Source organism: Taeniopygia guttata, chromosome 4 (assembly GCF_048771995.1).
Source record: "Taeniopygia guttata chromosome 4, bTaeGut7.mat, whole genome shotgun sequence".
NCBI classification, from domain to species: Eukaryota; Metazoa; Chordata; class Aves; order Passeriformes; family Estrildidae; genus Taeniopygia; species Taeniopygia guttata.
In genome coordinates this window covers 57100910-57114984 of record NC_133028.1, presented here as the reverse complement: position 1 = coordinate 57114984, position 14075 = coordinate 57100910, and the positions used below count along the sequence as shown (strand labels likewise).

Sequence of the window (14075 nt, the reverse complement as noted above, 5' to 3'; positions counted from 1 at the left end):
TTCTTAATTTTTGCTGTCAACTCTTATTATGAAAGTAAAATTCACAGGATGCTTTTGATTTTATTTAGCTTAATTTCTCTATTTTTTGCTGCTCATAATTGGTCATTACAGCAATTCAGTTGCAGAGAGGTTCAACAAAAACTGATTTTCCTCTGAAACAAATAGAGGATAGAAACAAGCAAGAAAAACCATCTTCACTTTCTATGGAATTGAACAAATAGTGGAAAATTCTTTTCAGTAGTACTGAACCCAAAATATGTCTCTTCAAAGCTGATTTAAAAGCAACCTTGAGTTCTTTTGTGTTTAAGATAAGGAATATGGTAATTAGTCATTTAGGTAAATTTTTGGACTTGCATGGTCTCAAAGTATACTAAACACTGGAAGTGATGGACTGAGACCTAAGGATGTGTTGTCAGTGTTACACTGACAATTATGGTGCCAATGCCAACAATCCATGCAAAAAACATTTGCCACTGGATAAAAGGAACCTCTTGCTTTACCACTGCCTCCACCTGTAAAGTAACACACATTATATCAAATTCTAAAAAAAAACCAAAAACAAACAAGTGGCAGAGGTGACAGATGGAATTAAGATTTCACCTATGAACAAGGTATAGATAAAAAATTGTTTTAGCTACCCAAATGCCTCATTGTTAAACAGGTAAAAATGCCTGCACAGAGACATTTAAATAAAAGCCACAGAAATTTAAAAGCCATGTCTAAAAATGCAGAGGCAATTTATGCACCCAGGATTCCTCAAGTTTTGAACATGATAAATTCAAATTGCATTGTTTAGGTGAGCTACTGAACTTGTCTTTTGTTCACATTATTCACATCACTGAAACATCCCTTTAAAGAAATAAAGGCAACATTAGCAGTTATCTTGATTCAAAAGGCTTCCAACCCTGAATATTTGAGAATGCTATGGGATGTGACAAGTTTCTGTATTGCTCTCAGGAACTTTTACTGTGCAAAGACTAAAATTACGGGGTTTACTTGGGATATTATTTGCACTGCCTCTGGAAATAGTGCCTCAGTTGTCAATTATGGTAAGATCTCTCTCCTGCTTTCTTGCTAGTTCCATTTTGCTGTGCGTAGGACCCAGTGCTATCACTCTCACCAGCCAGGGAATTTATTAGCAAACCACTGGGCTCCTTCTGCCTCAGGATGTCTGTTGCCTGATTGCTATTTTTGCAATTTTAGACAACAGCTGTGACTGAAAAACTGTGAGGAGATGTAAAATGCCAATTCTGTTTCAAAGCATCATAAGAGAAAGTGCTGATACTCACCAAACTATTCCCTGAGCCCCAGAGCCAATAGGTTTCAAGTTCTGGTAGCGTTTGAGGACTGTGAAGGTCGAGTCACCTACTTCCACACTGTAGAACTGGTTGTCGACTTTGCTTTTGCTCATGTTGTAATGTTTGGCAATATATGACACATCCACTTGTTTCCCAAATCCCTGTTGTACAGAAGAAAAGGGGAGAGGGGTTGGTAAAAATAGAGAAACCAAGGCTGGTAGAACATTAGAATACTGATAAAGCACTGTCAGCCTAATTTTTCAATATAAATTCTTGTCATTTTTGCCCTATTTTCATAAAGACTGTATCAAATCTTCTTTCATGCTGGAAGTCACCATAAAAAGGCACTGATTAAAGAAAACCAGTGAATTCTCCAGCTGATGTTTGTGACATAGTTACTGCCAACTATTAGTCTCTGCCTGCCATCACTCCTGCCTCATGACTACTGGATTATGTTCTCATGTTAATTCTGCCCTCGTTTGTTTTGCAATTAATTTAAAATAAGATGACTTTCATCAGTGTGGAAGTGGGATGAGAGACACAGGAATCAGGCTCTTCATTATGGATCAGACAGAGCAAGCAAATGTATTCCCATGAGTGCTAAAACTTTCCCTGAGCACGTAATAAAGGCCTTGAGAACCTGTCAACAGGTTTGTTTCTTTTGAAACAGAGAAGTTAATGGGACAAGCTGTGACCCAACATGTCTCAGTATCGTAGAGATCTATTCCGAAGCTCCGGAGGTCTTCAGGAGTTCTGGGTTCCTAAGGATAAGAGGGAGAGTTGCTCTCATGACTTATCAAATGCAGCAAACACCAATTTTCATAACACAAAACCAAGCACTGTAGCTAGCACAGCACAGCATTGTTCCTCCCCAAAATTAAAATGAAAAACCAATAATTTTTGCAAGACTTAAAAGACCCTCCCTCAAATTTGTAAAATTACCATGCAGCAAGTCACCTTATAACCCCTTTATGACTACTGCTGAGCTCAGTTCCCTATGGACTACAGAGCAAATTTATAGCAATTTGAGATAAAAATCAGAACTAGGTGCTTGTAATTTAGGATTCTATAGTACATGATGATGAGCACAGGATCCAAAAGCTCAACATATTACAACATATCTGCCCTAAAAGAGTTCACTTATGGAAGTCAAGATGTGCTCAAATGCCTTCCATAAAGCAAAACCAAAAACCAGCTATGCCTCTATGTTTTTTTTTTCAGTGCTACCAAACACAGCTTATAAATTTTCTTATTTGCTCTATTATAAATTTCTTTCCCCCAAAAAAACCTTAATGATCAAATGCATTATGTGTTTATGGATTACTATGTTGAAATTTGATGGAACTGTGAAAAAAGTAAAGTTGACTTTGATTACATTACTCATTCAATTAAAAAGGACATCATTCCAGTGTTCCAAAAATCTGGCCATTAAAAACAGATTACTGACCTTACAAAGAACTTGGATTTTAAGGTTTGCCTTGGAAAAATCATTATTATTTTTCTGTCCATTATCTGACTGGAAGGCCCTTTGGCACTGGACAGCATCATACTAAACACCCCATTTATAGACTTTGAAACATTTTAATAAAGCTGTCCATTCAAACACAAAGTCTCATCTCAGAAAACCAAGTGGTAACTTTACATTAACTTGTTCATCAAACATTGTGAGGGGGAGAGCAGGGGAGGCCTGGCCCTAACACAAAAGTGAGAGGTTTACGGACACTGACACAGCACTAAATTGAAGTTTCCAGATAGTGAAATTATTCTAAAAGAGGTTTGAATTTTTCTCATCGGAAGACAAACAGGCTGCATCTCATTCACACTGTGTAGCCTTAGTCTTAAAACATCTTCCATTCTGTGAAAAGAGATGCATAAATTTGGCTATTCAGCTCAGGTATTCATACCAGACCTGTGACTGGGAGGTTTTTTTGGGTTTTTTTTAATAACATGCTCCTGTTTGACAGGAATTTCACAGCTCCCTCTGGCTAGACAAACATATTTGGAGGATGTTTTTTCCTGATGTCATTATCACAACAATGCAGGACATATTCAGCCTTAACACCCATTACTCTGAAACCAATGTTTATGCATAAAGTGTCAGCATAAAAATTGCATTCTTGAGTGAGCCTGACTCATATCCAGCTCCTCTGGAAGTACAGACAGAGTGAATTTTTTAAACAAATTGGATGAATGTGTTAAGGTTTGGATGAGCCAGGTCTGCCACAATGTGTTTGTGTCCTCACTCCCAAGCTACCTGACAGCATCTTGTGTGGCATGGAGCTACATGGGAGAACATATTTTATCACTTTATGTGCAGAATAAAAATTACTTGCTTTTAAGTTATCCTGGCCGTGTGAATTACTAGCCTTGGGAAATTCAAGCTGCATACAGTGGGGCTTCTGAACTGCTGCGGTTCCAGCAGCTGGTTCTTTTAAATCCAGAAATGTCTTACAAATCAATCAAAACAGATGAGAAGAACCACTCTGTAGTACCTCAGTTCTATGGGTAATTAACATATCCAATTACTTCAGTCAACAGCAATTAAAGTTGTGGACCCAGAAGACCACAACTGATAAGAGAATGCAAGATGCCCTGATGAGCTGCTCTCCTCTGCACAACACAGACCATTCCTATGACAATCTGCTCCTAACTGTGTGTGAGAGGGAAAGGTAAAGACTGTTTTATTTTTCATGAAATAATTTTTTCTTTTTAGAGTAGTATCTTTTTCTCTACTTATAAATTTGTACCCCATAAGATATTTTGCAAGCATTACTTGTAAAATTCAAGGCAAGCTGATTTAGTTTGAAGTTTACTTCAAGCAGAATGCCTCCTCTGAGTGACAACAATCTCAGCTTTGTGGACAGGCCAAAGTCTAAGTTGCCTCCTCTCTCTAAACCCACACTGCTACAAAACTACAAAAAAAAAAAAAAAAAAAAAAAAACAACAAAAAAAAAAAAAACCCTGCTCTATATTTTCCAGTTTTTACCAAAGCCTCAACAAGCAAAACAAAAGCATAGTAAGGTTACTAACGCCCAATGCACTGCTTACTTACATAACAGGAGATGGATGATATAACTATCCTTGTTATGATGCTGACTTAAATCAAATCCCTAAGTCAATGAATTAACAGCATTATTGGATTAATCACATTTGATCACATCCCCAAGCCAAGCTGACACATAATCAAGAATAATCTCTGGTTGATTCAGCAGCCACTTCCTATTGAGAGCAAGGAAATGGCAGTTTTATTTCACTCCAAAATTAAGATAATTTTTTTCCCTTTAGCAAGGAAATTCATACTCTTTACAGAGCATGTCAATGTTAGTTTTAGTTTCAAACCCAGATGAAAATGTTCTTTTCCCAATCTTCAGATTCACATAGCTCATCTTAAAGAAGCCTACACACTACATTTTGCTCTTCTCCTGTTACATCCTCAGTGCTCGTTTAAACCCTTTCCAGAAGCCTTGGTGTTGTTACAGATATTGATATTCCGCCAGATGCCCCTCTGTACACCACTAAGCTATTTCAGATTCAGGTTTTACTGCACAATCTTTACAGCACCTGCACAGGCAGATTAAGTTAAAGCTTTGATTATGTGGCATCAGAAAGGAACCCAGAGCTAGGAATTTCCAGTATACACCCTTCTGTAGATGCACCTAACCATAAACTCCTTCATATGATTGAGGCTAACATCATAAGAAACCAGGAATTAGTACTTCATTAAGAAATACATGGGGGAAGGAAGTTTATAGATACACTTGCAATCAGGATATCACAGTAAAAATGTATAGGTCTCATACAGTAAAGTGAATTCCAGTGAGTTAATACATTTCCAGGTGAACTGCAAATGAACTTGGGAAAGCTACAATGCTGAGGCCCCACAACAACAGTAAACATTGAAGCTGTGAAACTTCGAACAAAATATATCTAAGTTTGTCAGACCTCTGTGTAAGATGAAAGATTATTCCTCAGAGACAAAATATGCATGGAAAAGCAATTTGTTCTCAGTTTCCATAAACATTTGGACAATGAAATTACATTACTTCAACACTGAGAGGAACTTAGCTTTCATTTCATACATACAAAAATGTATAAACCATTACTTTCTCCTTTCAGTACTTAATTGAAAACTTCTAATGCACACACACATTCCCCAATACCATTCTCTTTCCTCCATACTGAGAAATTTAAGAGTAAGAGAAGTGAAAGTTTCTCAGCCCTGAAAACCTAACTATTCTTGTTAGCGCACTTGAGCACATAGCCATACTTGCAATGATGTTTGCTTAGTAACCTGACAAGTGAGAAAGAGAAAAGAAAATAAACTGTCAAGACTCAAGCATTTGAGATGAAGGAAAAAGATACTCTCACCATTGTTAATTGTTTAGAGAGCACATATTTTGCTTTCAAAGGACAAGTATTTAAAACTTCAGTGGAACTTAAATAACTGACTGCCTCACACAGAGCTAAAAACTGTATTCTTTTCTTTTCTTTCAGAGTACAGAGAGGAAAAGAGTTAAAACCCCAACAGAAATAAAATTTTGTTATTTTCTATATTGTAAGGTGAATTGCTTCCTGATATCCCATTTAATTTGTCCATTTCTATCCTACAACATAACTATATTTATCATATTTTACTGACAGACCTTTGTTTCTGAACACCATTCCTTCTATTATTGATGAGCCTAAAATACAGCAATGTCTTGCAGCTCAGCATCTCATACATTTCAGCTTTTATAAATACAAACCATGCTAGCAGCAATTTAAGGTAAATTGCTCTCCCTTGCATCTCCAAGACAGTGAGCACTGTCACAGATTCTGCTGGCAGCATCAGCAGAAGGGAAACTTTACCTCAGTGTTCATATCCTTCCCTGTGTGCCCACAGAAATCCTGGCAGGAAAACCCGTTCAAGGGTGCCATGATGCAAGGCTACTGAAATCAATTAAAGCTCTCCACGTGTGTGTAAATGTGTGTGAATGCTGGTGAGTGAAAGAATCAGATGGAAGACTGAGAGGCTGATTCCAAATTCGCAGCTGGCACGGAGCCCAGAGATGAGCAGGATGGAGCAGAGAGGATGCTTGGAGCCAGACACCATGATGGCTCCCCAGCGGCCCCCACATCCACCCAGCCTCAGACAAAAGGCTGGTGTGGACCACAGCTCATTTCAGAGGTGGATGCCTTTGAATCCCTCAGGATACAAAAGGATCATATCTTAAAACTACAATTTAACCTTGAAAGTCAAATGCTGAGGCTGTAGAGACTGACATTCATGAGTATGGTAAAACCTCAGGCTTCTGGCCAGCTCTGAAAATGTGCATAGAGGCAAGCCCTGCTCACCTGGGTGCATCTGCTCAGCCAACAGCACTATGAATTTAATGGCTGTCCTCCCATTTGCATAGCTCTAATTCTCACAGAAGTTTCAAATGACAGATTTCTGGCATGAACATGAATTTGTGAGCCCTCTGCTTCAATTTTAATGGCCACAGGTTTTGCTGTGTAAATTTGAATGGCCACAGAAGCTTTCACTTGGGAAATATAGAGTGTCTTTGGATAGAAAGATCTACTAAATTATTTTAAATTGTGAATTTTATATATGACACATCTATGGCAGAAATTTTATCTATTTTTTTCTCTCCATAAAGCCAGACTTCTCACTTATTCTGGCTCTTCCTGAACTCAAAAGTCCATAAACATTGATCTAATCGCCTACACAGGGTTTCATCTTGTGCGTGTGTGGTTGGATGTAACATTACAGATTTTGGTCTTTCCAGTTACATCACACCACAGTTCTCCATTCTTCCACCTCATTCTCATCCTGTGAGGTTTATATTAGTCATCCAGTCTTTCTGATTTTAGTGTGTTTTGAGTGGGATTTAAAAGCTAATTTCTGGCCTTCTTTTAATCTCTCTCCAGCTGCCTTGCCCCCCCAGACAGGGGGCTTTCTGCACTCAGCCTTTCAAGTAGACAACAGACCCCTGCAAACAACTCAGCCTTGATTGATCAGTGACTGATCTTTTTACATTTGCTTTATTCATTCTATTTCAACACATCATCTTAAAGCATTTTATTAAATGTAACACAATGTTTCTAAGTGCTGGTTGGGTTTTTTTGGTTTTGTTTTTTTTGGTTTTTTTTTTGTTGTTGTTGTTGTTGTTGTTGTTAGGTTGGAGGTTCTTTTATAGTTGTTGTTTTTTATTTATTTGTTTAAACACTCTGTCCTTGTTTAACCTCTTCTGAGATACTGAAAACCCATCAGCTTACCTAGCCCTTACCTATCTGATTACACACAAAACAACAAATCAGCCTTCTCCTTTTCAATTGTATCTACTCAACACATGAAGCAAGCACTATTTACTTATTTCTCTTGTCCTCCACATGTTCACTGAGCTCTTGGTACTTTAATTCCTTCCTTCCTACAGGCACCTGATTTTCATAGCTCATTTATAACTGTGGTATCATGTATTGCTCAGAAGTCACTGTGTCCCAGAGTGTGTCCTTCATTCCAGGCCAGATTCCTACAGATGAGCAATCTGTGAGTATCTGCACAAGAAAACACTACTTCAAATGATTCCTCCTCCCCCTGATGCCTGAAGAGCTCAATGCTGACACACAGGTGACATCCAGCCCTGGCCATCACACCAAAGAAGGTTGAAAGGACTGATCAAGAAAGATGAAAGAAAAGGTTCCTTGAGACTGAGGTTTCTTTAGGAAGAGGAAATAAATAAATAAATCAGTGATCCAAGTGCAAAATGTAGCCAAAGATACAGGAGAGAAAGCAGATTTCTCAATAAAACTATATAATTACAGTATGTGATGTGAAGGCAATAGCTAATGAAAGGATTCTCCCTTTTACAAATAAAAAATGTATGGAGCTAAGTAATCACACTTTAGCTAGAAATAGACAGCTCCTGACTCTATGAAGTATCATTTTATTCATAAAAATCTAATATATCAATTATTGATAACTTTTGAATACCAACGAATCTCCCCTTGGATAGAAGACATAATCACAGGACACACTACATTTAGAATTGCATTCTAAATAAAGGCATCACCTATACCTACATTTTAGGGAACATGTAAATTCTGACAGGCTACACATCTCAATATTTATTTTAAAAAAAGATACTTAAAAAAACCAAATGGAGAAAATATGGATGAAGAAGTCACTATTCTTTTGGAACTGTTAGATGTTGTTAATATATAAGTATTAAAATTTAGTGTCTCAGTCTACTCATGATACACTACTCTGCATTACCTTGTGCTACAATAAAAATGTGTAGGGTCCTATAGATAAAAGCTTGTTGGTGATAACAGCCTTACAGAAGTCTAATGAAATTCTATAGGCCTTTTTTGTCCTACTTTTCTATTATTATAGAAAAGAAGATGTCCTCATCCTCAGCCTTAAAAAAAGGTGGCTGCTTCAGAACATGAATTGGCTACCCATGTCCAGTAATTCCAGACCTGAGTGTTTTTACACTGCAAAAGTGTGAAGAGGTGGGGAGGTACATATTTACCCTACTTATGCTACTGAATATTTCTCAGGAAGGGCCATTCTTTTTTTTTCCTAAGCTGAAAATCCTTAAAATTCTATTCCTGCTGAATTAGCAGTTCATTGTACAAAACTAGTATGCTCAGTGACATAAGCTCTATGTCAAAGAAAACAGCCTGTAATTATGAATGTGTCACTTTCCTTCAGAGCACATAAAGCTATGCCTTTCAGGCCACAAATATATATTACAGGAAAAATACACCCTCAGTACTAAAATAATTTGGGTTCTCTTCAATATTGCAGCTTTAAGAAAGGCACTTCAGCACAAACACTTTGGAGAAAGCCTGCAGTGAGGCATAAATTTAAAATGGAAGCAGGAATAAGAATGGAATTACCAATATTACCACCTGGATACTATCCCTAACCTCTAAACAAAGATCTGGATGCTTGGACCAAGGGCAGAGATATAACCCCCATCCCACTGTGAACAATACAAATGAACAGCATCCAAGACAGGCCTTAATGCAACCAGACACTTAATTTAGAGACTGTTCTTGCTCATAGTCACAGCTGTTATTTGGATCAAGGCCTATCTTTATGGAGCGAATAAATTAACACGCAGCTTAAACCACTTTTTATCCTCAAGAGAATTGATCTGAAGGCCTGAAGACCTTGAAAAGGTATCCATGTGGTAAGTGCTTGAAGGATGGAATTCTGTTCCCGACAGTGTCAGGATAGTATGTATTTAGTGGGTGACGCCATTCTGGGTACATGCTGCAGCCATCAAACAGGAATTAATCTCACTCAGTGATAAAAATGCATCCAAAATGGTCTAAGTAAAAAGGAGAGGACAGCTATGCAAAAAACCTCTATTCTGCACAGTGAAAGTATTTTTTTATCAATAACACTTTTCTCATATAATCTGAGAAAAAAAAATTGCAATTTCTGCAATTTTTTTTTTTTGGAAGCAAACTCTGTCAAAACATTACAAAAAATACTACGTTTGACAAAGTTGCAAGTGGAACAATTAAGCCAGTTAAACACAAGCATATAAATAAAATAGAAAAGACAGTTAAGCAGATTATCAAACTGAATAGTCAAAATCCATCCCAGAGCTGATGATTCCTAAGTCCAGATTCAACCTTCTCAGGAGAATTAATATTTAGTGTCCCTGAGTTAAAAAACATAAAGCAAACTTTCTAACACCTGTCACTGTCGAATGTTAAATGCTTATACACAAGTAACAGCCCTTTCTTTTTTACAACTGTGCTTTCACTTGGACTCCACATGTAATATAAAAGAAAAAAATGTGTTTATCATAAATTAATTTCTAAGAATGCAACATTGGTTTCAGCCTCAAGAAGTGAAGAATTTCCCTAATATCTCCCCAGTTAGTTAGATTACTGATGTCCCATCTCACAAAAGACCTTTAAAACTATGAAGAGACAGAATTCAGACACAAAAAACTGTTCAGAAGTGAGCAAGAAAAAGTAATCTTTCATTCACAAGGGAAAATTATGCCCATAGATTTGCAACTAAGTATGTTAACTAAACCAAGAGAAACAAAAACTGGATAAATCAAAAAGCTTTTTCTTTGCATCAAAGATCTAGTTTCACCTTTGTGGGCTTCCATATATTGTGACCAAGCAATTTCAAGGATGATGTAGAAATACAGAATTGACTTTAGTGCAGCCTCATGGTTCCAGAACCTCAATACCACATGATGCTCAACAGGAGACAAGACAAACATCGCGATTTTAATTACACTTCCTTCAGTTCCAGAATAGGTAAACAGAAAATTAGTCACAGGTTACAATGTAAAAGGCTCTGTCTCAGAAGAACAGAGAATAAGATAAAACAGTTTTAATTTGCAGTTTTTCTGTTTGAATATTGTGCCATTATTTTTCACTAAAAAAACCTCAGAATATTAACTGATACTTTATCAAAACAAATTCAAAAATCATTAAGACCAAATTACAAAATAAACTTGAGGGCAAATAGAAAAGTAATTTTTTGTGGTGTGTTTCTCTATTTTCTTTGTATTTATTCTCATGTTTATAACTTGCAGTAAGCTGCTGAAACTCACTTCTATTTTTCTCTTATTATAGCATGAATTGCAAAAATGAAGTACAAGTATATACTGTACCTTGTTTTACCTGTAAGGAACACACACCTGACAAAAGGCAATCTTCACATCCAGAGTAGGTTCACCAAAATAATACAGGAAATGGCGGCTCATAAATACCTGCAATTAAAGAAAAGTAAACATAGAATTTTTGTCTGCTGATAATGTACAAGTATAATGCAGCTCTAGCTTCATTTGGATTATAAAACCAACCTGTGTTGTCACCCAGCTTGTCAAAACCAGAAATTGAGTATTGAACTGTAAAAAAGCTTTAAATTCTGTCTAATGCCTGTCAAGGTTATTGCCCCAAATATGACTTGAAAAACTTACATCTGGAAAACTTTACAGTAACTGGTGCCATTAATTCAAAGTTTATCATGTCAGTTGCCTATTTCTACACCAAAAACAAAAACAAAATCAGATCAATAATGTTCTAAACAATGTGGGAATAGGAGACAATTATTGTTATGGCAAGAAAAAAAAGACCTAAGTTGACAAGTATTAGTTATAGAAGTGGAAAAGCTCATTACATCACTGTGTAGATTCATCCACTTTGTGAGCATCCCATGTAGTTCTTGTTCTGGTCTTAACATTCTACCACTAGAAAAGCACAAAGAGATTCCTTACATAAAACAAGTGCACAGACTGGAGTTTTGTGGGGTTTTTTAGCCTAGAAAAGAACTGTCTAAGCAGAAATATGCTGGAGATACATAAAATGAGGGCCATACTGAAATGTGAAAAGGAAAACACCCTTCCTTTTTTTTTTTTTTGAAATTAAAAAAAAAGGGCACCAAGTTATGTTATCAGAGTTAAAATCAACAATAGGAAATATTCTTCATACACTGTTTTGTATGAAGAATTTGTCGCAGTGAAACTCTCTGTCTCATGTTGCTGTGGAAGCCAGAAGTCAACATAAGTACTATTATGATTAGGGAAATTCACATAAGAAGAAATCTGATGAAGGCTATTAACCTTGAAAATATCACCCCTGACTCAAGACACCCCTGAGTCACTGTCTGCCACTCCATGCTCCGCCTATTTCTGGATTTCCCAGTCATCTGATGCTGGCCCAGGGAGCCACAGGCTAGACTAGACAGGCCTCGCTGTGCACCCATTACAGCTGTTTTAATTTAGTTCCACTGCACCACATCCAGCTCTGCCTAACCAGTCCTGTCCTAGCTAAATTCTAGCATGGCACATCAGTGACAAACATGCACAGCAATGAGGCTGTCAGGCTGGGATAGGCAGCTATGTCACAAGACTTTGGAGCATGTGACTCTAAAAAACCACAAAAAAACCAGCCAAACTCACAAAACAACAACAAAAACCTGCTAACAGAACAATCAAAAAACTAGCAACTTTTAGCTAAAATTAGATACATTATATAGAACTTAATGCTTTTCTGTTACATATAAGCTCATTGTAAAGACTTAAAAATGAAAACAAAACAACCATTCCACCATCACTCCCTAAAGACAAAGCTATGATTCTGAAACACTATGTAACTACTCATGGCTCTTGTCTTCAGTAGGAACAACTAACTAACTTCAAGTCTAAATGGCACTAAATAAGACAAGACTTAATTTGGAGTAATTTCAACTCACACCAATTGATCAGAAGTAAAGAAACTACAAGAAAGGATTTATCTATACTTGCAAACTTCAATGCACCATGTGTTCCCACATGTGTTTAATTTTTAATGAATTAATATATGAATAATCCTGTTATGAAAGCAAGTTTATGACCTTTTCTGCATCACATTACAGCGTCTGAGATTGCTGTCTCACTGCCCACTGAGTCATTACCAAAGTCTCATATTCCACAGAGGGTTTATAATAGTTTATATTAAAACAAAAAATAAGAAAGGAAGTTTTTTTAAAAAGAAAAAAAAAAATAAGAAGAAGGAAAAAAACCTTTTACCATTAGTCATATTGCCAGTGATTTCTGGAAAGCCAGCAGGTAATTACACTGTCATGCTGCAGATATATTCCCTGGCTGTATGCACTACATTGCTATAATAATCAATGACTGAAATGTCAATAGCTATGACATACCATGTTCAAGACAGAGCTTAATGGTGGAAAATGAAGACAGGAAGAAAACTGGGGGAATTTGGTTTATTCCTGAATTTGCTGTGCGGGTCTATTGAGAAGATATACTTTGTATTATGCATGCATTACTAGTCATACCCTGCTCCTCAGCTGTCCACAGGAATTACTGGGACTGTTAATAGTCACCCTGGGCAGAAGAATAGACTGGTGAGATTTATGAACTGGAATACATTTTAGAATTTATGATGTTGTCCTTGTGGGCAGTTAATGCTCATAAAATAATAGAAGTATGATATGTTTTAATGGCCTTGATCAATACTCATATTCCTCTGTACATGAGATACACCAAAATAATCACTACGGAGCTGAGTTCTTCCAGTTGTACAATGGGAATGAATGCCACCTTTCCATGGCACAGAAAGGTGTACCCAGGACAAAACAGACTTGAGTTCATGTTTTAAAATGTTTATTGAATTCGTACAAGGTTCCCTTTGGTGCCCTGTAAGTGATCACACATGTATGTAACTTCTAATTCCTTCAGGCAGAAAACAGATTCACACTTAGCTGTGCAGATCTTCAAATATCTTATCAAACTGGTCTTCACTTCAGAGACCAAATCTTTAGGCTTATCAGCTTTTTTTGTCTAACTTCTTTCTTTCAGATCTAATGTACAGCACTGTAATAGGAGACCCACTGCTTAACAAGAAGCTTAAAGACACCTCAGAGGGTAAATATGAACTGAAATTTGCAAGTGGATTAATAATAGTCAAGGAGAGTGCTACTCCTGCAAAAGAGTGCTTTTCTGTTGTGTCTACTCTCCCATTTTAATTATTCTTGGAATAACCAGGGAAAGAGTGGTGTGAACAATGTAATTATTAAGATTATATCCCAGCAGAAACAGATCATCTTCCACTGGGAAGAGAAGTGATGGCTTGTTAAAATTCACAAGAATCATCCAAGTAGCTCGAAAACAGCTGCTGGAAAAGAGAGTGAAAATGAAAGAAACAATTTTGGAATAGCACTGAAAAAGAAGTATATATCAAACAAAAAGGCACAAACTGAAAAGAAAAGGGACTGATAAGCAGATATTCATAATGAGCACAGCTCAGTTG

General features: G+C 36.8%; 1 protein-coding gene across 20 annotated transcripts in view; it reads right to left on the bottom strand.

Annotated features, from left to right (window-relative positions):
• MAPK10 (mitogen-activated protein kinase 10) overlaps positions 1-14075 on the bottom strand; it is a 146489-nt gene that overhangs the window by 71734 nt on the left and 60680 nt on the right. For 10 of the 20 annotated variants that reach the window (XM_002189264.6, XM_030271829.4, XM_030271810.4 and 7 more), the window contains 2 exons: positions 10961-11032; positions 1290-1459 (listed from right to left, as the gene is read on the bottom strand). In XM_002189264.6, the coding sequence (XP_002189300.2) occupies positions 1290-1459; positions 10961-11032 (242 nt within the window). Of the gene's footprint in view, positions 1-1289; positions 1460-1938; positions 2060-10933; positions 11033-14075 lie in introns of all 20 variants that reach the window. The other 10 variants (XM_072928670.1, XM_030271814.4, XM_072928674.1 and 7 more) reach the window with 3 other exon arrangements.